This window comes from Elephas maximus, chromosome 9 (assembly GCF_024166365.1).
Source record: "Elephas maximus indicus isolate mEleMax1 chromosome 9, mEleMax1 primary haplotype, whole genome shotgun sequence".
In the NCBI taxonomy this organism is placed as follows: Eukaryota; Metazoa; Chordata; class Mammalia; order Proboscidea; family Elephantidae; genus Elephas; species Elephas maximus.
The window spans coordinates 60,875,806-60,901,426 of NC_064827.1; the positions used below are offsets into that span (position 1 = coordinate 60,875,806).

At 38.1% G+C, this 25,621-nt stretch overlaps 2 protein-coding genes and 1 long non-coding RNA gene across 5 annotated transcripts in view; 2 read left to right on the top strand and 1 right to left on the bottom strand.

Annotated features, from left to right (window-relative positions):
• The first annotated feature begins 2,748 nt into the window (after positions 1 to 2,748).
• On the top strand, positions 2,749 to 11,065 carry GNG10 (G protein subunit gamma 10). 2 transcript variants are annotated; one of them, XM_049895477.1, is made up of 3 exons: positions 2,749 to 3,077; positions 6,707 to 6,838; positions 7,802 to 11,065. In XM_049895477.1, the coding sequence occupies exons 1-2, from the start codon at positions 2,997 to 2,999 to the stop codon at positions 6,830 to 6,832; spliced, it is 207 nt and encodes a 68-aa protein (XP_049751434.1). In that variant the 5' UTR covers positions 2,749 to 2,996; the 3' UTR covers positions 6,833 to 6,838; positions 7,802 to 11,065. The 2 variants fall into 2 exon arrangements, with proteins under 2 accessions (XP_049751434.1, XP_049751433.1); XM_049895476.1 differs by having other exon boundaries at positions 2,755 to 3,077; positions 7,799 to 11,065.
• The window catches only part of SHOC1 (shortage in chiasmata 1), a 79,259-nt gene continuing 64,677 nt past the window's right edge, over positions 11,040 to 25,621 (bottom strand). Inside the window, exons 21-25 of the mRNA XM_049895478.1 lie at positions 22,484 to 22,577; positions 20,309 to 20,440; positions 18,427 to 18,576; positions 16,761 to 17,712; positions 11,040 to 11,214 (exon numbers count right to left, since the gene is read on the bottom strand). Coding sequence (XP_049751435.1) covers positions 11,114 to 11,214; positions 16,761 to 17,712; positions 18,427 to 18,576; positions 20,309 to 20,440; positions 22,484 to 22,577 — 1,429 coding nt within the window. The 3' untranslated portion in view covers positions 11,040 to 11,113. The remainder of the gene's footprint in view (positions 11,215 to 16,760; positions 17,713 to 18,426; positions 18,577 to 20,308; positions 20,441 to 22,483; positions 22,578 to 25,621) is intronic.
• The window catches only part of LOC126082685 (uncharacterized), a 91,871-nt gene continuing 84,172 nt past the window's right edge, over positions 17,923 to 25,621 (top strand). For both annotated transcript variants that reach the window (XR_007518616.1, XR_007518615.1), the window contains exon 1: positions 17,923 to 18,560. This is a non-coding gene — a long non-coding RNA (uncharacterized LOC126082685). The remainder of the gene's footprint in view (positions 18,561 to 25,621) is intronic.

Below are 25,621 nucleotides of genomic sequence, written 5' to 3' on the forward strand. Positions count from 1 at the left end.
AAAATAAACAGAAGAAATGTTCAACCTCAATAAATAAGACATTAAAGAGATATGAGACACTATTTTTCATTTATTAGATTGGTAAAGATGACAACCATTACATGGAGTTGTGAGGGTGCAGAGAAATAGGCAGTCTCATAGCCTTCTGGTAGGAACAGGAATCAACTTGACAGCAATGGGCTAAGCAACGGGTCTGGAAGATTATGTAAGAAAATGTCTTAAAATATTTATACTCTTTTGGCCCATCAATTCCACTTTGAGAAATACATCCTAATACATATGCTCAAAGCTGTATATTTAAAGTCATCATGAGTCAGAATCAATGGCAATGGGTTTGGTTTGCTTTAGGTGAATAAAGTTGTCCTGGTGGAGCAGTGGTTAAGAGCTCAGCTGCTAATCAAAAGGTCGGCAGTTCGAATCCACCAGCTGCTCCTTGGAAACCCTATGGGGCAGTTCTGCTCTGTCCTATAGGGTTACTATGAGTCAGAATTGACTGAACGGCAACCGAGTTTGGTTTTAGGTGAATAAAAATGATACAGTCGTATAACAAGTACAATGCAGCCATTAAAAATAATATTTGTAAGGCATATTAAAAATAGTATCTTTGCTCCTTGCCCATTCTGGAACCACTCTTGCCCTCTCCCAGTCCATGTGGCTTGAGTAAGTAGGTGTCTTAGTTTGAATTCCTTAGAGAAACAGACTTGGAGATGGAGATTTACATGCAGGAAGTTTATCGGGGAGTGTCCTCAAGATCAATACTTATGGGGAGTCCAGAAAACTGGGCACTGTGATGTAGTTGTGATAAAGGCCTCAGATGATCCCTGGGGGAGCTCTGAAGCTGGAGTTATCCCATCAGTGTCTGGGATTCCGCTCTTATACACCCCACAACAATCACTGGATAAGGTGTGCCTTAGTCTGGGAGGCTCTCTGGCTGAGGGCAATTCCCAGAGAGAAAGACTCTGCTGAGAGGCCTCAGTTGCCACCACTCCCGGCAGCTGCGGGAATGAGTGTCTCCATTTTGAATGGGGCGGGAGTTTGGGTGGTATGACATGGTACCCACTAGACATGGGGCTGACCTAGCGCTTCTTCCTGCTCTTGGCATAAACAGTAGGACTCCAGGCGCTCCTGCCTTCAAATAGTGATTGGTTCAGAGGCAGGCACATGACCCATTATTTTGAGATCCAATGTTTTTTGCTGGAACAATTAAACTGAGCTGGGACAATGAAAACACGTAGCCCAAGAGCTCCCCAAAAGAAAGGCTTGGTGAACTGCTTCCATAAAGATCACTATTGTTCTTAGTTGCCACAGAGTTGATTCTGACATGGTGACCCCACATGTGCAGAGTAGAACTCCTCCACAGGGTTTTCAAGGCTGTGACCTTTTGGAAGCAGATCAGCAAGCCTGTCTTCTTAGGCAGCTTTAGATAGTTCAACCTGCTAGTTTTTGAAGGCTTAATGGTTTGTGTCACCCAGGGAAGCCTCCATAAAAATTACAGCCAAGAAAAATCTATGGAGAGCAGCAGGGCAGTGGGATGCAGACCCCAAATTCCCGTAAAAAGACCAGACTTAAGGGTCTGACTGAGAATAGAAGGACCCTGGAGGTCATGGTGCCCAGACCTGTTAGCCCAAGACAGGACCCATTCCCATAGTCAACTCTTCAGACAGGGACTGGACTGGACTATGAGATAGAAAATGATACTGGTGAAGAATAAGCTTCAAGGATCAAGTAGACCCATAAGACTATGTTGGCATCTCCTGTCTAGAGGGGAGATGAGAGGGTAAAGGGGGCCGGAAGCTGACCGAATGGACTAGAAAATGGAAAGTGGAGGGAAGGAGTGTGCTGTCTCATTGGGGGGACAGCAATTAGGAGTATATAGCAAGGTGTATATAAATTTTTGTATGAGAGACTGACTTGATTTGTAAACTTTCACTTAAAGCACAATAAAAATTAATTAAAAAAAAAATCTATGGAGCAGTTCTGCTCTGTAACACATGGGGTTACCATGAGTCAGCTGACTTAAGGGCAGCCAACAACAGCCCTGCTTCACAGCACTGGAGACAGTCATCAACCATTGAAGAAAATGAAGTCAACACTCAGAAGCAGAGCCAAGAGATGGTGAATGAGAGCCCTGAAGCTATTATTTAGGCAACTAGATCTACCAGTTTAAAGTCTCTGGACTTTTCGGTCATACAAGCCAATACATCACCTACTTGCATTATTCAACTTCAGTGGGTTCTAACAAATAAAATGGTGTACAAGAATAATATAAGAAAATGTTAATGATATGTAAAGTGAGAAAAAGATCAACATGAATCTTACATATAGTATGATCTGAGTTTTGTAACAGGAACTTATTACGCACATTTTTAAAATGCAGCGGAAGAGAAACAATGGTTAAATGGTTGGATGGGGCGTGTGTGAAATTTAATTTTCTTCTGTAAGTTCTGCAGAGATGTCAAGGCCTGGGATGTTACCCTCCTTACAAGCTAATAAGTTAGCCTGTTACTGTTTCATGGAATTTCTGCCAACTCTCCTTCACTTCCTCCTTCTTCGCATGGCATAGCAGCCTTCACTCATCTCACACCTTGGCTCCAGCCACACAGAATTATAGTTCTCTGATTTTGCTGCCTGCCTACTCCATCCCTACACCCCACACCCAGTCCTACTCATCCTAGTCCCAGTTTAGATGTGGATGGGCGCCCTTTTGTGGGCCCCACCACGCAGCCGTCCGTCCCCGCCTCCCATTACGGATACAGACACAGGTATTATGTACGTTCAGAACACAGAAGGAGTTGGGATAACTGCCAGCTAGTTCAGAGCCCAAACTGTCTCTTACCATAAGCTTTCGCCGACTGGAGCGGGCGCTCGGGGCGGCGGGGCGAGCGCAGGGCATCCCCGCCCGGGGGCGGCGCCCGGGTCCCGGCCTCGCGGTCAGGCCCAGCCCCGCACACCCACCCTCGGAGCCGAGCGCCGCCGCCGCCGCCGCCGCCGCCGCCATGTCTTCCGGGCCCAGCGTGAGCGCCCTGCAGCGCCTGGTGGAGCAGCTCAAGCTGGAGGCCGGCGTGGAAAGGATCAAGGTGAGCGCCGGCCGGGAAGCGCCTTCTCCTCGGCTGCGCGGAAACCGCCGTCCGAGGCGCGTGAGAGGAGGAGGCCGCGGCCCCTGAGCGGAAGTGGCTGGGAGGGCCGGGCCTTCGAGCGGCCTGGCTCGCAGCTGGGCCTGCGCCGGCTGGAGGCTCCCGGGTCGGACGTGGTGCGCGGCACGATGGGCGCCCGTGCGGGGCCGACCCGGGATCGGGAGGCTCCGGGGGAGGTCAGGGCTGGTGATCCCCCGGGAGTCGGACCCGTCCCGCGAGGATGTCCCCGACAGAGAGTACCCGGGGACGTTCCCTTACCGTGATTGTGGCGTGGACAGTGTACGGAGGGGAGCAGGACGAACGAGAGGAGACCAGTGATGCAAGTGACACGCTGGTGGCCTGGGCTCGGCTGGTGCTGGAGGCTGGAGTCCGGAGATGGGGAAGCGATTAATGGGCAGGAGTTGGTGACGGATTGATAGGATGAGGAGGAGAGGGGGGAGAAACGATGCTTGGTTTCTGGAGTGGTGACGGGATGAATGGCGGTGCCATTCGCTGAGGTGGAGAGGAGGGAGAGCAGTTTTGGAGGAATGATGAATTCAGCTTTGGATATATGAACTTCGAGAGATGTCCAGGGGGGTTTTGGCTGTATGGCCTGAAATTCAGATTAGAGAACAAGGCTGAAAGGGTAATTAAAATGTATTGAGGGGAGGGAGGTGTATTATGTGAAGATGCCAGAACATGGAGCACAGGGACCAGCCAAAACGGGGAAAAGGAGCCCAGAGAAAGCAGGGTTAGTGAAGCAAGAAAGCAGGGATTTAAAACAATTGAGGACTTACCATGTCCAGTGTCTAGTCCGTTGGCCAAAAGGTATCTGTTGTATAATTGTGTTTAGCAACCAGTATAGCATTTTTTGTAGAGTGTATGTATATATGTATGGATGAATCACTGTTGATATAGTCTATGTACCTCAGTAGTGCCTTTTCTATGTACCCGACACTATTCTAGGTACTGGGAATAGGATGATTCTAGTGGAAAAGGTAAACAATAAGCAAATTAACCAATAAGTGAAATAATTTCAGATAAATGATATGAAAGCTATAAAACAAGGTAAGGGAATAGAGAGTTAAGGAATGCAGAGAGGTTTCAGTGGCAATGTAGTAGTAGAAGTAGAACCTAGATTGTAATCAGATAGACTTTTTTTTTTGTAATAAATCTGGTTCAAAAGGGGGGGAAACTTCTAAATTTAAGAAATGAAAGGCCATGTTTCTAGGTTGAGAGGAAGGAACAAACCCTATTTTTAGGTCAGGGAAGAAACAAATGGGGAAGGAGACATGAAGGTAAAGGACACAGGGGTTGGTGGAAGCATGGGATTGGAGGGATGTCTTCCTGAACAAGAGGAAAGGTGTGTGTAAAGATAGGTGTTACTAGGTATGGGCTCAGGGACTTGTATGATGATTATTTTCTTTGTGAAAGAGGGGGCCAAGTTTTCCTCTAGGGGAGGGGAAGAGAGCTAATGGAGTTTTAAGAGTGGAAATTTGGGGATAGTGCTGTTGGGAATGAGAGCAGGAATCATCTAGGCACGTACACAGATCCATTATGATTCTGAAGACCCAGCTACTGTTGGATCAGAGACCGATAGCTCTACTTGGGATTTTTTTTTTCTCCTCCAGCAGCATTTGGGCATCCAGAAATCTGAGTGGTAAAGGTGAATGTTAGTTAATCCAGGTAGTTGGGTTAGCAGGGGAGGAATGCCAGTAAGGTGGAGATGGGGGTGAGGGGCAAACATCTGGCCAGAAAGAGGCTGAACCTAGGCTGGATAGAGAAGGAATTATAGCCAGGAGGAGGTGATGGGCAAAACAAAAAGGGAGGAGCCAGGGCGTAGAGATGCCATGAGATCAAAGAGCCCGTGTAGTGAGAGAATAAAGGACTCAGCACTCTGGACTGGTAGGAGACATTGTGATCAGAAAGTAGCATACTGGAGTGTAAAATTTCAGAACTGCAGCAGTTACAGACATTCGCTGTGGCTGTTGGCATTGAGGAGAATGTTTGGGGGAGAAAAGGTCAGGAAACTGAAACTAGGGTTGTTGAAAATGTTCAAGATGAATGCTGGGACCTGAGATGGAAAAGAAAACTATGAGCCTGATGCCTGCCTACCTTGTGAGGTAGCTAGGGAATATATTCTTATCTACTTTTTAAAAATACGCCCTATAGGTGATAAAACTGAAACCCAAATAATTTAATTGTTCAAAGTCACAGATAATAAGCTCATTTGGAGGGTATACTCATGGTCGTATGGTTTGGGATGCTTGGCAAGGCTTCTTTCAGGCAGCACCTTACAGGATCCACAGCATTCCAGGGGCTGGTCTGCCTCATTGCATGGCTCAGTGTTGGAAGCGCTCAGCACACCCAGAGATGTCTTCTCTGTGACAGACTTTGTTGTTGTTTGGTGCCATCGAGTTGGTTCCAACTCACAGTGACCCTATGTACAACAGAATGAAACACTGCCCGGTCCTGCACCATCCTCACAATCATGCTTGAGCTCCTTGTTGCAGCCACCGTGTCAATCCATCTCACTGTGGGTCTTCCTAACTTTTGCTGACCCTCTGCTTTACCAAGCATGATGTCCTTCTCCACGGACTGGCCCCTCCTGATAACATGTCCAAAGCATGTGATGCGAAGTCTCGCCATCCTTGCCTCTAAGTAGTATTCTGGTGGTACTTCTTCCAAGACAGATTTGTTTGTTCTTTTGGCAGTCCATGGTACTTTCAGTATTCTTTGCCAACACCGTAATACAAAGGCATCAGTTCTTCAGTCTTCTTATTCATTGTGTAGCTGTTGCATGCATTCAGTTCTTCTTTGGTCTTCTTATTCATTGTCCAGCTGTTGCATGCATATAAGGCATTTGAAAACACCGTAGCTTGGGTCAGGTGCACCTTAGTCCTTAAAGTGACACCTTTGCTTTTTAACACATTAAAGAGGTCTTTTGCAGCAGATTTTCTCAATACAATATGTCATTTGATTTCTTTACTGCTGCTTCCATGGGTGTTGATTGTGGATCCATTTTAGAAATCTTTGACAACTTCAGTCTTTTCCGTTTGTCTTGACGTCGCCTATTGGTCCAGTTGTGAGGATTTTTGTTTTCTTTATGGGGAGGTGTAATCCATACTGAAGGCTGTAGTTCTCGATCTTCATCAGTGCTTCAAGTCCTCTTCATTTTAAGCAAGCAAGGTTGTATCGTCTGCCTAACACAGGTTGTTAATGCCTTGTAAGCATTAAAACAGCTTGCTCACGTGGCAAATCTGGATATGCATGCTTTATATACTTGCAAATTTGTAAAGGAACACCTGGAACGAGCTATTTCTTCACCAATTCAATCTCAAAACTAGGATTCTAAATGGATCAAAGATGCTTTTTTTTCTTACCAGTGTTAAATAAAGAATGTCTAAATCAAAGTTCATAAAAATTTCAACCTTTCATTTTTGGAGTTCAGTTATTAGAACTTTCAGCAAAAAGGGTCTTTTGAAGGTTGCCAAGAATTGTGACCTTTATCAGGTCGTATGATCATTTTCAGATCACATGACTGTCAGAGGGATCCGACTGAGCAGTGTCAAGCTGTCGTCCCTTTGTTTCAGGTCTCTCAGGCGGCTGCAGAGCTTCAACAGTACTGCATGCAGAATGCCTGCAAGGATGCCCTGCTGATTGGTGTTCCAGCAGGAAGCAACCCCTTCCGGGAGCCCAGATCCTGTGCTTTATTCTGAAGACTAGTAAGTGATGATATACCATGCCATTTGGGGGCCATGGCATTATCACTGGGCTTCCCAAAGGATTGGGGCAACTGAGTTTAGAGTATTTACCATTCTTGGGGGAACTAAAACAAAGAACAGCAAAATATACAACCTTCCCTGAAGGGTAGCTGTCATCTGTTGTTACCATGCCTGTAGGATACTTCTAATTAGGAGAGTCACAATTCTTTTTGGTATTAATTCATGAGATATTAATATTCTCGGTGTACTTGAGCTCTTTGTGCTGCCTGGTAGTAATTTCTTGACCTTAATCCTACCCCTCACCATCCCAGGATCGCGATTTGCTATTTGGTGCTATCGAGTGAATTCTTCCTCTTGGGACTAAGGACACCCCAGAGGGGAAGACTGGTTCCTACTACCAGCTCTGATTTCTTTCTTAAAGGCTTTCAGAATATATCTCTGTGTTTTAATGGAGGAAAAGTGAGAGTAGGGTTAAAAGACCTTTAAAAGTTGATTATTGAAATGGGAATACTTCGCTGATGGCTTATTAGAAATTTCAGGTATTCAAATACTTTTTTTTTTTTTTTAATGGCGCAAGAGCATAGGTTATTGGAGTCTTTTTGAAATATGGTATGTGTTCTAAGGGATGTTCATACAGTAAGCTTTGCCTTAGGTTCTTTGTCACATAGTTGCAAAAGGAACTTGTTCACATCTAGAAGGAGGAAGTAATCTCACTGTCATACCTTCTAATGGAAAATGTCCACATTTGTGGTGTTAAAACATCAGTCTTACGTTAACATAGCATTTTTCTTTTTACAAAGCACTTTCGTTGGTGCTATTTATTCAATGGTGTGGGTTGGATTTTTTTGTTAACCTGTCATTTTCTATTTTGAGAACACTGAAATGCCCTATGAAATGATGACTAGTTAATTATATGAATAAATCTTACTGAACTAAAAACCTACCAAACGCTTTTTCCAGTAGGGAAGAAGTTCGCTGAGGAATGCCTTCAAGTACAAAGTGATGAATGACTGTCTCCAAGTTTCAAGAAAACATTTTTCTCTAGCCAAACAACTTTTAGATATTTGTGACCTTTCTTGTGGCCTAGTCCTATAGCCAAAATTCCACAGAAATTGATGTGTTTCTGCTCAAAAAAGGAAACTGGGTTCCACAGAAATTGATGTGTTTCTGATCAAAAAAGGAAACTGGGTGAAGGAGCAGACCTTTAAATAATAATGGCCTGGTTCTTTTGGTGAAGTGCTTTACACTTAAGGTAAACAAAAATCTTACCACCAAACATACCAAAATACACCTTTTTCATAAGTGAATTACTGTTGTTTCTATACCTGGAATACCATGTATGTTTTATTTACTAGGTATTTACATTTTAAGAAGAAAACATTTTTGCTTATTAAATATAATTTGTTCCTAAGATTTTTATACCATAACAAAATTTCTTTTCTCATGAATTTACAATTTCTAAATAAACAAGTATAAAATTTGGCTTTACTAATTAATTGATGCCTTGATTTTTCTAAATGAGAAGACTGGCTTATTTTTAACACTGAAATTGGGGGCTGTTTCTTAGCAAACATGTGTGGAAACATTTATGCTGTGTTGGGTATTAGGTTGCTCTTGTGTATGAAGCAGATTTGGCTGCTGTTTTTTCAAGTTCATGGACTTTTTGGTTGTCCTTAAACTTAAAAAAAATATTATTTCATGTCTTTAAAAAAATGTTTAAAATGTGACCTGCAGAATGTTGCAAATGGTTAAAAATATGAAAAATATTACAACCTAAAAGTATTTTTAATGTCACAAGTGTTTTGTTTTGATGATGTGCCTTTGATTTGATTTGGGATACTTTTAAAAGGGTACTTTGTGATAATCTGTGAAGGGCTTGGAAATAAAATTTCTGCTTAATTCATCATTTTCTATGACAGAAAATCTTGTGTCTGATTTTTGTCTTATGGCTTCATGAATTTCTGCTTGTGAGATTGAGTGCTGAAAGGGGGAGGTAAAATTTTTGTTCTTGTAGAATTTTGTTAAATGTCCTGAAAAAATAGATGTATACATAAATATCTTAATTACTGGCAACACAGCTCTGTGAAATGTCTGTTTGTTGTTGTGTGCCGTCGAGTTGATTCCGATTCATATCTACCCTATAGGGTAGAATAGAGCTGTAGGGTTTCCTAGGCTGTAATCTTCCAGGAGCAGGTTGGCAGGTCTTTTCTCCGGCAGAGCAGATGGTGAGTTTGAACTGCTGCCCTTTATGGTTAGCAGCCAAGCACTTAACCACTGTGCCAACAGGGCTCCTTCTCTTTGAAATAGCTATACCTAAACCCATAATAAATAAATGAAAATATCTTTGAACATGAGCAGTGTTGCAATAGCAGAAAAAATACAAGCCATTAGATTTGGAATTCCCTTAACTTGCAGCTACTAAACTTCCAAATCTAAGTGATCTGAATTCCTCCTATTTAGTAATAATTTCAATCCACTACATTAGCAAAATAAAAGTAATGGATGGTACACACATATAAAAGAATGAAGTTGGACCAATACCACACACCATATATGAAAATTAACAACCTAAATATGAGAAGTAAAACCATGAAACTATTAGAAGAAAACATAGGAGTAAAATGTCAAGACCTTGTTTTGGATAGTAGATTCTTAGATATGGCACCAAAAGCATGAACAACAAAAGAAAAAAGAGATAAACTGGATTTCAGCAAAATGAAAAGTTTTTGTGCATTAAAGCACCTTATCAAGAAAGTGAAAAGACAACTGACAGAATGGGAGAAAACATTTGGGAACTATAGATCCGATAAAGGTTTAATATTCAGAATATATAAAGAACTCCTACAATTCAACAGCAAAATGCTATCACAATGTTGTCTACTCGTCACGTTGTCTACAATTTTTACCTATTACAAATTATACTACAATATATATCATTGTGTAATTGAATAATTCTTTAGGACATTCCTAGATACGTTAACTGTTGGATCGAAAGATACGTACATTTTGTATTTTGGTAGATGTTAACAAAGCGTCTTCCAAAAAAGTACCAACAATATAGGAAACTGTTCTTTTCTCCAACATGCCAACACTGGATATTATGAATTAAAAAAAAATTTTTACAATCCAATAGGTGAAAAAACAGTAACTTACTGTTTTAATTTGCATTTGTATAATAAGAGTGAAGATTGTTTCAAATGTTTACTGGCTATTTTTGTTTCTTCTGTGAAATATGTCTGTCATAGATTGAATTGTGTCCCCCAAAAATGTGTTAATTTGGCTATGCCATGATTCCCAGTATTGTGTGATTGTCCACCATTTTGTCATTTGATGTGATTTCCCTATGTATTGTACATCCTATCACTATGATGTTAATGAGATAGATTAGGATGAGATCTACAAGATTAGTGTCTTAAGCCAATCCCTTCTGAGATATAAAAGAGAGAAGGGAGCAGTGAGACATAGGGACCTCATACCACTAAGAAAGTAGTGCCAGGAGCAGAGCACATCCTTTGGACCCAGGGTTCCTGTGCAGAGAAGCTCCTAGTCCAGGGAAAGACTGATGACAAGGACCTTCCTCCAGAGCCCAGAGAGAGAGAAACCCTTTCCCTGGAGCTGATGCCCTGAATTCGGACATGTAGCCTACTAGACTGTGAGAGAATAAATTTATTTTTGTTAAAGCCATCCACTTGAGGTATTTCTGTTAAAGCAGCACCAGATAACTAAGACAATGTCTAATCATATATTTTGCTCTTTTTTCTATTAGGTTGTGTTTGTCCTGTCAACTTATAGGAATTCTTTGTGTGTTAGGAAAGCAGACCTTTTTTCTATTATGTAGGTTACAAATAACCTCTTTTGTTTATGGAAGACAGCACTTTAAATTGGAAGTTCTCTAACTCAGCTTCACCCTAGGTTTTAACTTTCTTGGTGCTGGAGGGTTGACTGTGGTCATCTTCACTTTTTGACTCAAAAAATCAGACTGATTTAAAGAACCTGTAATAGAGGCTAATTTAAAAGGCTTGTGATATTTAGGTGAATCTGGAAGACATTTTGATTCTTATGACAATTATTATACTAATTGGTAAATAAGAATATTTTACTTATAAGAATACAAACTCTGGGGCACAGTACATATAAAAACTTAATACAGAACACTCAGAATATCTAAGAATAATTGCACTTTCTTTAATGTATGAGCAAATCTAAATAGCTTTTGTACTGGGTTGTCATTAAAAGCAGTAGAATAGGGCGTGTAAGCACTGTTCCTTCCCTCTTTCAAAAAAACCTCAGACGAGTTTGTCCATCCAGTCTACCAGGGACTTTTTCATACACTAGACGTCGTTTTTTGAATTGTGGTACTTGTGAGTACATGAAACCTGTTAAAAGGAGAAAAACGAAAATCGTTTCATTGCTGATAATAATAAAGTATACCTATTTTATTTTTTTCATTTATTGAAGGAGATCCTGTCTTAATCACTTATCTACAAAGTGTTAACGTTTCTAAACTGATAAAGTAATGACTAAAAATTACATTATTACATTTTTTAACATTAATGCACCCATAACTAATGGTCCAATTAAAAAATTATTAAGTACACATTTTTATAGTTCATGCCTTCAACAAATAGTTAAATCTGTCTGGATTTCAATTTTCTCTTCTGTGAAATGAGGAAGCTACACTAAAGTACCATCCAGTTCTAGTATTTTTGAGTAAAATCATCCAAAATGGATTGGAAAGCAACTCAGACAGGCTTTCCTGGTTCCTGAAGGTTTCCAATAAGCCCTCGTTAATTAAGATACAAGTCTGAGGCTCACCCTGGGTGATTCTGAGCCTAAAACAAAGACATATTGCCTGATCTGTATGTATTTACTGTAGGAAGAAGCCTGTTTCTGTGTGGTGAGAGTGCATGGCATTCTGTCAGTTTCTCTCCCCTCCTTCCCTCACTTTTTTCCTTGTTTTCTTCCTTCCTTCTTTCCCTCTTCCTTTCTTCTCTTTGTCTCTCCCCCTCCCTCCTTCCTTTCCTTCTTTTCTCTCCTTCTTTCTAAGTTTGCAGTCCCAATCCTGACTGCAGCTTTCTTTTTCTTGGTTTTGGCTATTATTCTCATGAGCATATACCCTCTGATCCGTGGGAGATCATTTTCACCAAGGACATATTTCTGATTTTCTGTGAGGGGTTATGTGTTAAAAATCATGTCTGGAAAATGGATCTTGAACTCCAGTTGAGGAATATGGTTATACACATGAATAATCAGATAAAACACAAGAAATGTTAATGAGGATAGGACTCTTGTCCTTCCCTGTGAAGCCATGGGAGAACCTGGACTGGCACCAGTAGTGTGCTGGTAAATGTCTAACAATCAGATCTCTGACAGCCAGTTGGGAGAGGCCTGATTTATAACATCTGCAAATTTCTGTGGTGTAAATACTCCTACCGTGGCGGATTTCAAGCTAGCAAAATGATGGCAACTACCATTTTTTTTCTTGCTACTAATCTCCCATAGCCAATTCTAAAAATTCTTATTATTTTTTTTTAAAATCTGCCAGAAAGCGTTCCCATGAAATGAATTTATCCTTTGCACCAACTTAATAATTTCTACTTATTAGGAAGGGTATCCACATGTTATTCGATTATAAAGTACCCACGAATCCCAAATTAGTTAATGCAAAGTGTCTCAAGTAGATTCACAGATTAAATCACTCTTGAAGAGATGGCTAGCATTTTAGAGAGTATGATCAAAATTCTGTACATATTTCCCAATGTGGAGAAGGCTTCATTATGAATAAATGGAAAGAATAAGTAATAAACTGACTAGAATGGAGTTAAATTAGAAATAATAAAATTCAAGAGATGGATATTTGACTGACTTGATTTGTAAACTTTCACTTAAAGCACAATAAAAATTATTCAAAAAAAAAAGATGGCTATTTGGATTAAAAAAAACCCTACTGATGGGTGCAGCCAGTGTGCTCTACTATTATTACACTCCCCCGCCCCGCCCCACATTGTCTCCATAGCTACTAATGGGCATAATAGCTACTAATGGACACACAGTAAAGTATGCGCCTTAGGGGGAGATGATTGCCCTCTGAAGAAACCCAGAACTCTGTGAAATCTGTTAGAGGAGTGAAGGAGGAGGGACTGTTCCCTGATGCCAGTAAGTCTATAACAGTCATCAGGAGATGGTCACCCAACTCGAACAGGGCAATAAGTAATGTCCATTGCCCACAGGGGGCCTTCCATTTTTATTACCACTTTTACCATTTATTACCGCTTTCCACTACTCGTTCTGTGTACACGCTATATGGCACGTGGACATGGCTGGTTGCTGATATAGTAACCCTGGGAGAGACAGGCTTCTGCATTCTTACCCCAAGACATAATGTGGGGTGTGCATGAATGCAAAGTAACATTATACCCTTGGATGGGAGCCTAACCTCGGGGAGACTTGGCTGATGAGGATGTTTGCTGTTCTGCTCATCCCTGTCCTGTTTATTCTGTGAGTAATAAACGTCTGTTGACCATGCCATTAGAACAGAATCTGGTCAGTGCTCTGCTGCAAATGGTCTTCACTAAGAACTTGTAAAAATGGTACACGGCACCTAGTCTTGGTTCAAAGAAAAAATTAAAATTATAATAACAGGTTAACCAGAAAAAACTAAGAATTAGAACACCACATTAAAAAATGGTGTTAGAAACTTATAGTCAGCTTCCATTTCACAGCTTCTAGTATGTTCATTTTTAAAACACTTGCTTTTTAAGTTTCCCCTAATGAAGCTTTTCTTAACTCAAACTTGTAATGTGGTGGAATTTATTCTGAGCTATAATGTGGTGATCATGAAGGGACTTAACTTTATATGACCATATTATTTAAGGAAGACACATTAGCCTCAAATGTGCTGTGTCTGGATGCTTATAGAGGTCAGTTATGACATCAATAAAAAGAGAGGTTAGTTAAAATATTTAGAACACTTCCAGTAATTATTCCTGGGGCTATAACCTCATAATTGCAATAGTTGGATGACATTATAATCAAGTTTAAAAACCAATATAATAGGTAATTATACCCAAAACAAAAACCCAAACCCGTTGCTGTCAAGTCAATTCTGACTCATAGCGACCCTAAAAGACAGAGTAGAACTGCCCCATAGGGTTTCCAAGGAGCATCTGGTAGATTCAAACTGCCAGTCTTTTTGGTTAGCAGCTGTAGCTCTTAACCACTAAGCCACCAGGGTTTCCAGGTAATTACAGAGATCAGAAATATGTACCTACAGAACAAATGGAAAATTATCTTGAGGTTATATCAATGGCTTTGGATAAATTTTCTAGGACTATATCAATATGAATTTTTTAAAAATTTTCAGTCTTAACACATTTGGAAATAATATGTACTATGGAAAACCACAAGAAGTAAGTCAAAAGTTGCCATACTGCTAATGAAGATACTGGCATCAAAGATTCATGTTTGCTTGAATAAAATTGTTTTATGGAATGTAAGGGTGGAAAAAACAGTATTTCTAAACTGACATATTATATAATATGTGATTTAAATACGTATTTATAACTAAATTAATAAATAAAAATATAAATAGATATTTGACTAGTTTGTTTATATCTAAAAGCCTAAATATTTAAATTTGTTAAAAAAATAATTCCTGGGAACTTCTCATTGAGAAAATGAGATTATCTTACATATTGGAGTGCCGTATATTAAAAAATATATAGCAATAAAAAAAAAACAGTATTAATTTGCTCTAGAGTGTAAAAAAGATGGAATTTTCATCCAACTCATTTTATGAAGCTGGCGTGACCTTTACGTCAAAATTTGCCAAAGCACAAATTAAGAACACAATAGACCAGTTTCATTATGAAGGTAGATATAAAAATTGTGAAAAAATATTAACCATATTCAATAGCATGTTAAAAGAATAATCCCTCAAAAATAATTAGGCTTATCACAGAAATGCAAAGATTATTTAATATTAGTAAACTTTTAAATATATACTTGACATCATAAGTCAATGGAGAAAACCTTTGATTTTCCCTAATTTCAATGCTAGAAAGTGTTTGAATAAAATTCAGCATCTATTCCTCACAAAATCTCTTATAAATGTAGGGATGGAATACCCAAAAACCAAACCTGCTGCCATCAAGTTGATTGATTCTGACTCATAATGACCCTGTAGGACAGAGTAGAACTGACCCATAGGGTCTCCAAGGCTATAATCTTTACGGAAGCAGACTGCCACATCTTTATCCCATGGAGCAGCTGGTAGGTTTGAATCACTGACCTTTTGCTTAGCAGCCGAGTGCTTTAACCACTGTGCCACCAGGGCTCCTAGGGATGGAATACTCATTAAAATCAGGAACAAAACAAGTTATGACTATTAAATGGAGCAAATCCAGGTTTAAGAGGCCTGGAGCTTATATAATTTTGGAGGTTCTTTTTTTAAAAAAAGAGTATTTAGTCTACAGGACTAACTGCCTACCTGAACCATGGTCTCATCTATCCAGAGACCAGAAGAACTAGATGGTGCCCAGCTACCACTACCCACTGCTCTGACCAGGGACACAATAGATAGTCCCCAGTAGAATGGGAGAAAATTGTAGAACAAAATTGTAATATTTATTTTTTAAAAAAAGGCCAGATTTGCTGGACCGGTAGAGACTAGTAGAAACTCTGAGACTATTGCCCTCAGATACCCTTTAAACTTTGAATTCAAACTGCTCCCTGAGGTCACTTTTCAGTTAAATAACAGACTGGCTCATAAACAGTATCACCCATGAGTAGTGTGCTTCTTTTTTTAAAAAAAACCATCTATATGAGACCAAATAGTCAACATTTACCCTAAAGCATAGATGAGAAGGTCAGGGGCGGGGGGAGGGGGCGGTGTGGAGAGGGGCAAGGCAGGGAAGCTGGATTACTGGAAGCGGAACAACTGGAATGGAAATACGGAGAATGTTGACACAATGTTGAAAATGTAACCAATGTCCCTGAACAATGTGTACAGAAATTGTTAAATGGTAACCTAACTTGCTGTATAAACTTTCACCAAAAACTCAAGAAACTATTTAAAAAAAAAAAAAAAGTACAAGATTGCCTAGGCGCCTCCCAGGCCTCTCAAAGGGCCTATACAAAACAAGAGCCTTGTAGCTTAAGCTTACTCTCCCGCTCCCCCACCTCCTCACCCCTGTCATAGTAGATCAACTCTGTAGGCCTGTTCGAACTTAATATTGTGTCTGGATGCTCTGGTCAATGCAATAAGAGATGAGACACAAAGAAACGTTATAACTACTAAAAAGGAAAAAATAAAATATTATTATTTAAAGTTGATATGATTAAATGTTCAGAAAACTAAAAAACATACATTGTAAAATGGAGATAATAGTAGTACCTATTTAGTAGGGTTGTTGGAATTAAACAATTCACATAAAGGGCTTAGAATGGTGCCTGGCACATAATAAGCTCTCAATAAATGTTAGCCAACTAAATATCCCTGCCCCACAAAGACTAATTTTCTAATTCACTAATTTCTCTGTTTAATCTTTACCGCCTTTAGCCTTCTGCTTAGATTTGTTCTGTATTTTTAATTTCTTAAGCACAATGCTTAGCACATTTAAAGCTACAAGGATTTGATGTATTACTGTATTTTTTTTTTCTGCAAATAATGCACCCACACACATAACATGCAGAAATGATAAAATTAAGTAAAACAGTTCTGGCATAGCATTTATTTCCTTAAAAGTCTAAATTAGAGTTCTGATTTTCTCTTTGAACCAAAAGTTATTCAGGAGAGTTTTTTAAGTGTAGTAAAACAAATTTAAAAAAGAAAAAAAAAAAAACTTTTTTAAAAAATGTGATGATGGTTCCATCTTTTTAAATTAAATTTAGAATAGTTCCAGCAACTATTGGATAGTGTTACCTGTTGATGTTTCCTTGTCTCCTGCATTGGATGAAGCTTCAGGGTACCTCTTCTGTCCTAAACATCTTCCAGCTCTTTGGCAGAAATATAGGCTGTCAAATTCCTTTTGATTTACATTAGAATCAGAAGAACAAAATAAATCCAAATTGGGGGCAGATGGTAATTCTCTCCAGAAAGTCTTTTTAGTACCAGCATTTGAACTTTCATATGTGAAGTCTTCTAACTCATCCAATGAATATTTTTGCTGACTAGTGAATAAATTACCTTTCTGAGAGTACCATTTGTCACGTGCACCATATTGTAAGTTGAATGCGTGATTCCGTTCCCGTACGTTTTTCTTAAAGTTCCAAGGAACAGGAGCTTGAGAGCCCTCTAGTGAATACACAGGAGAAGAAACTTCTTTATTTTTGGATGCTTTTGCTTCATGTGTTTCCTTTTTCTGATAATTTATAAAATTAGGGGCAACTCTCTTACGAGTACAAGTTGGTGGTATTCTGGTTTCACAATTCCTTTGTGTTAGACCCAGACCAAAGACATCTGACTCTGAATCATTCTGGTTTAGAAAGGAATGACAAGTCGCTTTTCTTGATTCTGTATTAATTACAAAAGAACTATTCTGTACTGTGTTTCGGTTACAACTAGAGTCATTCCGGTAGCTAGTCTGACTGTAAGAATGCACAGATGGTAAAATGCGTGGCATTTCCCTTAGTCCCATAAGGGAAGAGCTATAATTAGAAATAGTATTTGTGTCTTCCTTTACTGTCTCTCCTAGGTCTGAATATTGGTAAGATTCATTATGTTCTCGAATGACTGAGTTTGAAGAACCAGAAGCTGAATTCTGAGAAATGAAAGTACTAGTCCGATTGCTCTTTTCTGGAGGTGATGAAATTTGAGGTGATTTTGTGACGGAAGAAGAATTAATCTGGAATAAGGAAGTGATGCCACAAAAATGCTAAAAAAAAAAAAATTAATAAATACTACATAATAATACAATACAAACATCAGTCAGTAAATATAAATTATGATGCCTATATATGGCACTAGGTTATATATATGGAAAGAAGGTAAATATAGTCTATTGAGGTGTATAATCTCACTGAGGAAGTTTATGCATAGGCATTACATTGACTTCTATAATAAGAGCATAAAATAACTAGGCTCAGTTAAAAGAAAAACTTAAAATTTCTATTTTTTTTCTAATCACTTAGAATAGAATTTTTAGTTACACAATTCATACATGAATACAGTTTCCTCGATAAAATTATTTTTGTGTTAACAATAAGGCCAAAGTCCCCTTTACTGTGCTAAGTGAAGAGCATAAAGACTGGAAAAGGTAATGTAAATACATGTGAATAGGGTGTATAAGTGGCTATTTGTGAGCACAATACCATTTCAAAATGATTTAAAGTGTGATAAACTGATTGTACTGAATGATCAGTATAAAGATAGCTTTAAAGATGTATAACATGGTTGACCCAGCAAAAACCCAGTGCTGTTGAGTCCATAAGAATTCTATGTGAAATTTAGTTCAATTATTTCTTTGTTATGTAAAGTTCAAAACAATTAAACTTGGATACCTTTATTTTGAAAACACTTATAGTAAAAAGGGATACTCAAGTGGAAAGAAAATAACCTCATATAAGAATGTGGATCACAAATAACTAACCTTTAACACTTTATCTGGAACTTCAGGTAGGAGATCCTGAAGTTGACAAAAAGCTGCTAATAATATCCAATGCAATGAAGGTCCTTTACTTAACATCAGCTGAGCCACCAATGGATTAATACATGGAAAATCAAGTAAGTACATTTCTTCCTAGGAAAGAATTTAAGGAATAATGTCAGTGGTCTTTTGAAAGTGACCCACTTTATTTTACTCACTCTAGCAGATTAAAGTTTTTGCCATTATACCTACTACTGAATTTGGGATATCTGGAAAGAAAATATGGCCAGAAGGGAAAGAAATTTCTTAAAGCAGTAAAAATTCATATACACTCTTAGAATTGGGAAGGACCTTAAAGTTCATTCAGTATAATCCACCATCCCAAATGATTAGTTACAGCTCATCTCCATCAATTGATGATAGCTGTTTTATCTAATGAGAAAACCTTTGGGGAGGGAGCTTAGTTATATACTTCAATATTTAGCTTTGTAGACTATAGTCTGTCACTGTTTGACCAAGATAAACCATGTTCATAATATCTAAGAGATGTTACATTTCCAGAAAAATCTTGTTGTGAAGAGTTTAGGAAGAACTTCTATCAACCAGAACTGACTTTGACAGTCTAAACATGGATGTTTTCAAAAAGATCTCATAAAAATCTAGGTATACAGCAGCCATCTTTACTACTACCACATTCCTATTTTTTCTGTTACACTGGGTTTTTGAACCCTCTTTGATTTGATCAAATGACAAATGTAAGTAGACTGGATTTGCATTAATAGCAAGGAAACTGGTCACAAATACACGAGAGTAAATTATACCTATACTTGCTAACAGTACTATATCCTGTTTAGGCATATCAAAGTTCTGTGGTTTAATAGCTATGACTATTTTATTTTACAATTGTATTTATTTTTTAGACTATGTAAAACAGTCACTTGGTTCAAAATTAAAAGGTACTAAAGGATATATGCAGGAGCCCTAGTGGCACAGTGGTTAAAGTGCTTGGCTGCTAACTGAAAGGTCAGAAGTTTGAACCCACCAGCTCCTCTGTGGGAGAAAGATGTGGCAGTCTGTTCCTGTAAAGATTTATAGCTTTGCGAACCCTATGGGGCAGTTCTGCTCTGTCCTCTAGGGTCTCTATGAGTCTGGATCGACTCGACAGCAGTGGGTTTAAAGGATATACAATGAAAAACCTCATTACCACCCCATTTCTTCTCTCTGAAGATAACCAGTGCTACTGTTTATTGTGCATCTTTCCAGAGATATTTTATTCATTTACAAACAAATACACATAAATATTATTTTCCTTTCCCTGTTTTGGACATATCGTATGCTGTTATGCAACTTTAGTTTTTTTAACAATATATCTTAAAGATCATTCCATATTAGTACATAAAGACCTTCGTTATTCTTTTTTATGACTTCATTATATGAGTATATTTTAAAATAAAGGAAATAGGAATACTTCGATTGGCATGAGAACTTGGAAACATTTATACTTAAAAGTAAATTATAAAAATATATATATTACAACTCTACTTTCAATTTCAACTATATAACTGCATTATTGAGAAATTATGAAATGATAGGATTTTGCTACTTTTAAATATATTTACTGTTTTCATATGTTTAGAAAAAAGTTGTTTTTAAAGTATTAGGCACGGAAGTCACTATAATAAGCTAAAGTTGAAAGTTCATTATCATAAAAGTCCCCATTAAAATTGTTGTGTGAAATTAAAAAACACCCATGATTCTGGAAAATGACATGCATACGTGCTGTTGTCCATTATAGGGCAAAAATATGCTACCAGAAAGAACAGTAAAATAAACATGTATTTATATTTGTTTTGAGAAAATTAATTTATATATTTAGGAAATAAACCTTAGAAGGTGAAACTCCGAGCCAGGATTTATCCAGCCATTCATGAGGATCTCTCTTGGAGGTCATTAAACTGTGGTCTGCAACTTGTCGAATTATCAATGCAGTCTCTCTTATTCCTGGTGCAATTATAAGCTAAAATATATATTTTAATGTTAGATTATAGGAACTATTAGGAAGCAAAATATATGATTCAAAAATAGTTTAGAGTTCAAAGAGAAAATAAAACAACTGATTCTGATCTTTAAACAGTATTTTAGATATAATTGATTAATTTATCTGTGTAAAATCCAAGACATTTTATTTGTGAGGGTAACCAGTTTTCTTTCCTTATTTAAATTTGATATCCTTGTAGTTTTCAATTTTTGAAACTAAACTGTTTTCTTCACTTTCTTTTGGTATTTATTAGTAAGATCTTTAAAATATATTTGCTGTTATATTTCATCTATATTGGATGAAATAGCAATTTGAATATCACTAGTAATTTTTTTTGCTTTTTCTAGGTTAAACCTACTAGTTCTCAACTAAAAATAAACTGCAAAATTAAAAGAGAAAAGTCAAATTAATAAATATTTAGGGAATTGTTATATCCAACCTTGGCTTATTTGATTCTAAGCTACCCATGCCAAAAATATGTGTGTGTTTATTAATCTTAACTCTTAAGAAACAATTTCTTTTTTAAAAAAAATAATATTGTATTTTTGGTGGAAGTGTACACAGTAAAACAGGTTCCTAGTCAACAATTTCTACACATATTGTAAAACACAATTTCTTAATATTCTCTACTTCTTATCTGTCATGTGTTTTTTTCCTCAGTCCCTTCTGCTTCTGAAATACCAGCCTTTGTATTCTCCTATCATGTCTGTCTTTTTTTCCTTCATTTTTAGATTTATTTGAAAGAAAGATAGTTCATGGTTAGCAGTTTAATGTAGATACAGAAATACTGTGCTAAACAACCATGTCTTAGAAATGTAAATACCCTGTCCAGTGGTGGACACTTAAGAAACAGAGACTGTACCAACCTCACAAAATAAATATTTTTTCTTTTGCAAAAATAACAAATACAAAACTGTTAGTACACACTTGCGGAGTGTATGTATTCTAAAGAAGGATTTTCTTTAAACTATATTAAGTATATACATAGAGTGCACAGAAATGACACTGTTTATTTCCAAATTTATTTTATTGCTAAATTTTGGATGTTTTAAGGAAATCCTACATACTCATTTAAATATACATTTTATTTTTAAAAAAGCACGATTTTATGATCACGTAATGAATATTACTTTATTGGGGCAAGGATTCTGAGGTTCATGGCTAGACTTTAGGGGACCCAGGGATCCATTAAAATTATTTTCAAAAATTTGTATGTGTGTGTACTTTGCATTTTTCTAAGAAGAGTGTTCATAAGAAATCTATAGAACTTTTTTTTGTATTATAATAACATTTAGTATAACAATAGCAACACTATTTTAATTTAAGAAAATGTACTTCAGCTTCCTAATACTTCCTTTATGGTTAAGCTCTTTGGGTGCCTGAGAATAAAAAGTTGCTAAAAGTGTGAAGTAAGAATAGAAGAGTGCTGAGCCCTGAACTTAGAGGAATGACTCAACATTGAAAATGGGCCATGAAAGGAGACTGTTTAGAGACCACTAAGATAATACTCTATTCATATGTCATAAGATTTCCATTTTATAGCAGATGAAAACTTAGTACATCTTTCATAAGTGAACATTTTTTGATCAAAGAATATTTATTTTTATTCATATCCTGTCATGTTTCAAAAAATCTAAGTAGTAATCACAAGATAAAATATGATTTTAAATTCATTAAAGACTTTTAGAACAGAAGTATAAGTGGTAAGAATATTTATTAATTTAATACTGTTCCTACTGAAACAACCAGAATGAAAATGGTGAGAATGCTCACGCATTGTGAAGAATGTAATCAATGTCACTGAACAATTTGTGTAGAAATTGAATGGAAACCTAAACTGCTCTGTAAACCTTCACCTAAAACACAATAAAATATTACTTAAAAACAAAAACTATTCTTTATTTGGCTTTTAAGGAGTTTTTAGTTTACCCACTTAATGTTTCTTCTTATAGGGCACTTGAGTTTCAGTATTATTTTGGTTTATGAAAAATATTTATGAACAAACATATAGCAAAAGGATACCTTTACATCCAGTTCTTCAGATTTTAGGCCATTTGAAACCAAAGCTGCATAAATCAGTGCTAGGTGATGAAGTGTCTTTTCTGTAAGATGATACCTAAAAAGAATTATATTAATACATGTCTACTCATTTGACATCTGATTGTATTTGCTAAAAATTCATTGTTTTCCACATTTCATAATGTTATTAGAATAACCTGGCTAAGACAGTATTAATACTAGTGTGGCAAACTCATGTTTTTTTGTCCATTCAGCACCCTTTTGAAAACTGTTTCCACCTCCACTCTAACAATACTGTTAAATCTATGGAATGCCTAGAGAAATAAGAGATATATGCACACCCATGTTTACTGCAGCACTGTTTACAATAGCAAAAACATGGAAGCAACCAAGGTGCCCATCAATGGATGAATGGATAGATTATGGTATATTCACACAATGGAATACTATGCATCGATAAACAGTGAGGAATCTGTGAAACATTTCATAACATGGAGGAACCTGGAAGGCATTAATTATGCTGAGTGAAATTAGTTGCAAAAGGACAAATATTGTGTAAGACCACTATTATAAGAACTTGAGAAATAGTTTAAAATGAGAAGAAAACATTCTTTTGTGGTTACGAGAGTGGGGAGGGAGGGAGGGTGGGAGAGAGGTATTCACTAATTAGATGGTAGATAAGAACTACTTTAGGTGAAGGGAAAGACAGCACACAGTACAGGGGAGGTCAGCACAATTGGACTAAACCAAAAGCAAAGAAGTTTCCTGAATAAACTGAAATGCTTCAAAGGCCAGCATAGTAGGGGCAGGGGTCTGGGGACCATGGTTTCAGGGGACATCTAAGTCAACTGGCATAATAAAATCTATTAAGAAAACATTCTGCATCCCCTTTGAAGAGTGGCGTCTGGGGTCTTAAACGCTAGCAAGCAGCCATCTGAGATGCATCAATTGGTCTCAACCCACCTGGATCAAGGGAGAAGGAAGAACACCAAGGACACAAGGTGATTACGAGCCCAAGAGGCAGAAAGGGCCACATGAACTAGCCACTACATCATCCTGAGACCAGAAGAACTAGATGGTGCCCGGCTACAACCGATGACTGCCCTGACAGGTAACACAACAGAGAACCCCTGAGGGAGCAGGAGAGCAGTGGGATGCAGACCCCAAATTCTCATAAGACCAGACTTAATGGTCTGGGACTAGAAGGACCCCAGTGGTCATGGCCCCCAGACCTTCTGTTGCCCCAGGACAGGAACCATTCCCGAAGCCAACTCTTCAGACATGGATTGGACTGGACAATGGGTTGGAGAGGGATGCTGGTGAGGAGTGAGCTTCTTGGATATGTGGACACTTGAGACTATGTTGGCATCTCCTGCCTGGTGGGGAGATGAGAGGGTGGAGGGGGTTAGAAGCTGGTGAAATGGACAAGAAAAGAGAGAGTGGAGGGAGAGAGCGGGCTGTTTCATTAGGGGGAGAGTAATTGGGAGTGTGTAGCAAGGTGTATATGGGTTTTTGTGTGAGAGACTGACTTGATTTGTAAATGTTCACTTAAAGCACAATAAAAATTATTAAAAAAAAAAATCTATGGGATGCTGGGAGGAAAGGGGTGTGGGAAAGCAGTTTAACCCATCCCCTTCATGGCCCCAGGAAAGGTTATATGACTGAAGCCTAGCTACTAGAATATTCCATTCCCCTGGCCAAAGTAATATAGATGTACATGACCACAGCCAGACTAATTGGAATCCTCCCTGGGGCTCTTTCCTGTACTATGAGAAAAAAATGCCCCCGCCCCCTTATGGTTATTAAGCAGGCAGGATGTGAATGTTGGCTGTGGGTGCCTATTCCTACTGCCTTATGCAAAAAGCTTGCCTGAGAAAGAAGCCAACACAGAGGAAAGAAGAGCCAAGAAACAGAGAGCGCCATTGTGTCGATGAGTCTCTGGATCCAGCCAAGTCTTCTCCTGGATGTTTAGTAATATGGCCAGTAAATTCCCTTTTTGTTGCTTAGGCTAGTCACAGTGGCTTTCTGTCAATACCAACCAAAGGAGTTCTAATTCAACTAGTTTCTAAAATCAATGCAATATTATGCAAGTACTACTGTAAAGAAAAATCTAACATTCCAGTATCTTTGTTATAATGGAAAATATAAAAGCAGTCTAGAAATTGTTTATTCAACAGTTACAATTTTATGTCTTAAACCTAATTGTGCTCCACTTAATAAGGACTCAATGAAGCATGATTGTAAGTAATGTCCATAAAGATATCCTTAACCTTTTCTTCACATGCTGACCTATTTTAAGGACGAACCTCAATATAGTTTATAATGTCCTTGAATTGTACATGTTCCCTGTGCAGAAAAGAGTTAACATAGCAAGCCTGAAACTGCTATCCTTAGAAAGGCTGCTGGAAAGTTGGCCTTTGGCTGGTTTCTGGAAGCTTGGATTTCAGGAGAGTTGTCACCATTCCCTGACCAGAGTGGCTCATTGTGCCTAAACTGTTTATATAAAAAATTTAAATAAAAGTTAATAAAAAAAAAAAAATTGGTTTGTGCTGAACACCTGCTTTCTTTCTAGGAGTCTGGAATTTTGGTATGTGCTAGGCACAGAGTATGTACATGACCAGCCTTTAGTTAAAACCCTGGGCACCGAGTCCCTAATGAGCTTCCCTGGTAGACAACATTTTACATGTGTTGTCACAACTCATTGCGGGGGGTGAGGGGGTGGTGTACTAAGTGTGACTGTACTAGGAGAAGACTCTTGGAAACTTGCTCCTAGTTTCCTCCAGAAGTTGCCCCATATGCTTTCTCCCTTTGTGGACTTTTCTTTGTATCCTTTTGGTGTAATAAATACAGTCACAGTTTGACTATATGCTGAGTCCTGCGAGGCCTCCCAGCAAATCGTCAAACCTGGGAGTGGTCCTGGGGACCCCTGGCACACTGTCTCAAACTAAAAGCATGAACTACTAAGGTGATCCATATAATTTCTTTTCTATTTTCAATTTTTCTCATTTGTTCAGTTGATTAAAATACTTTCAAAATGTTCTAATCATCTAAAAATATAAAACTGAGATATCAGGGAGTCTGAAAATTATTATATTTTATAACATTGTGAATAAATGATAACTTCATATCGTAAACATAAAA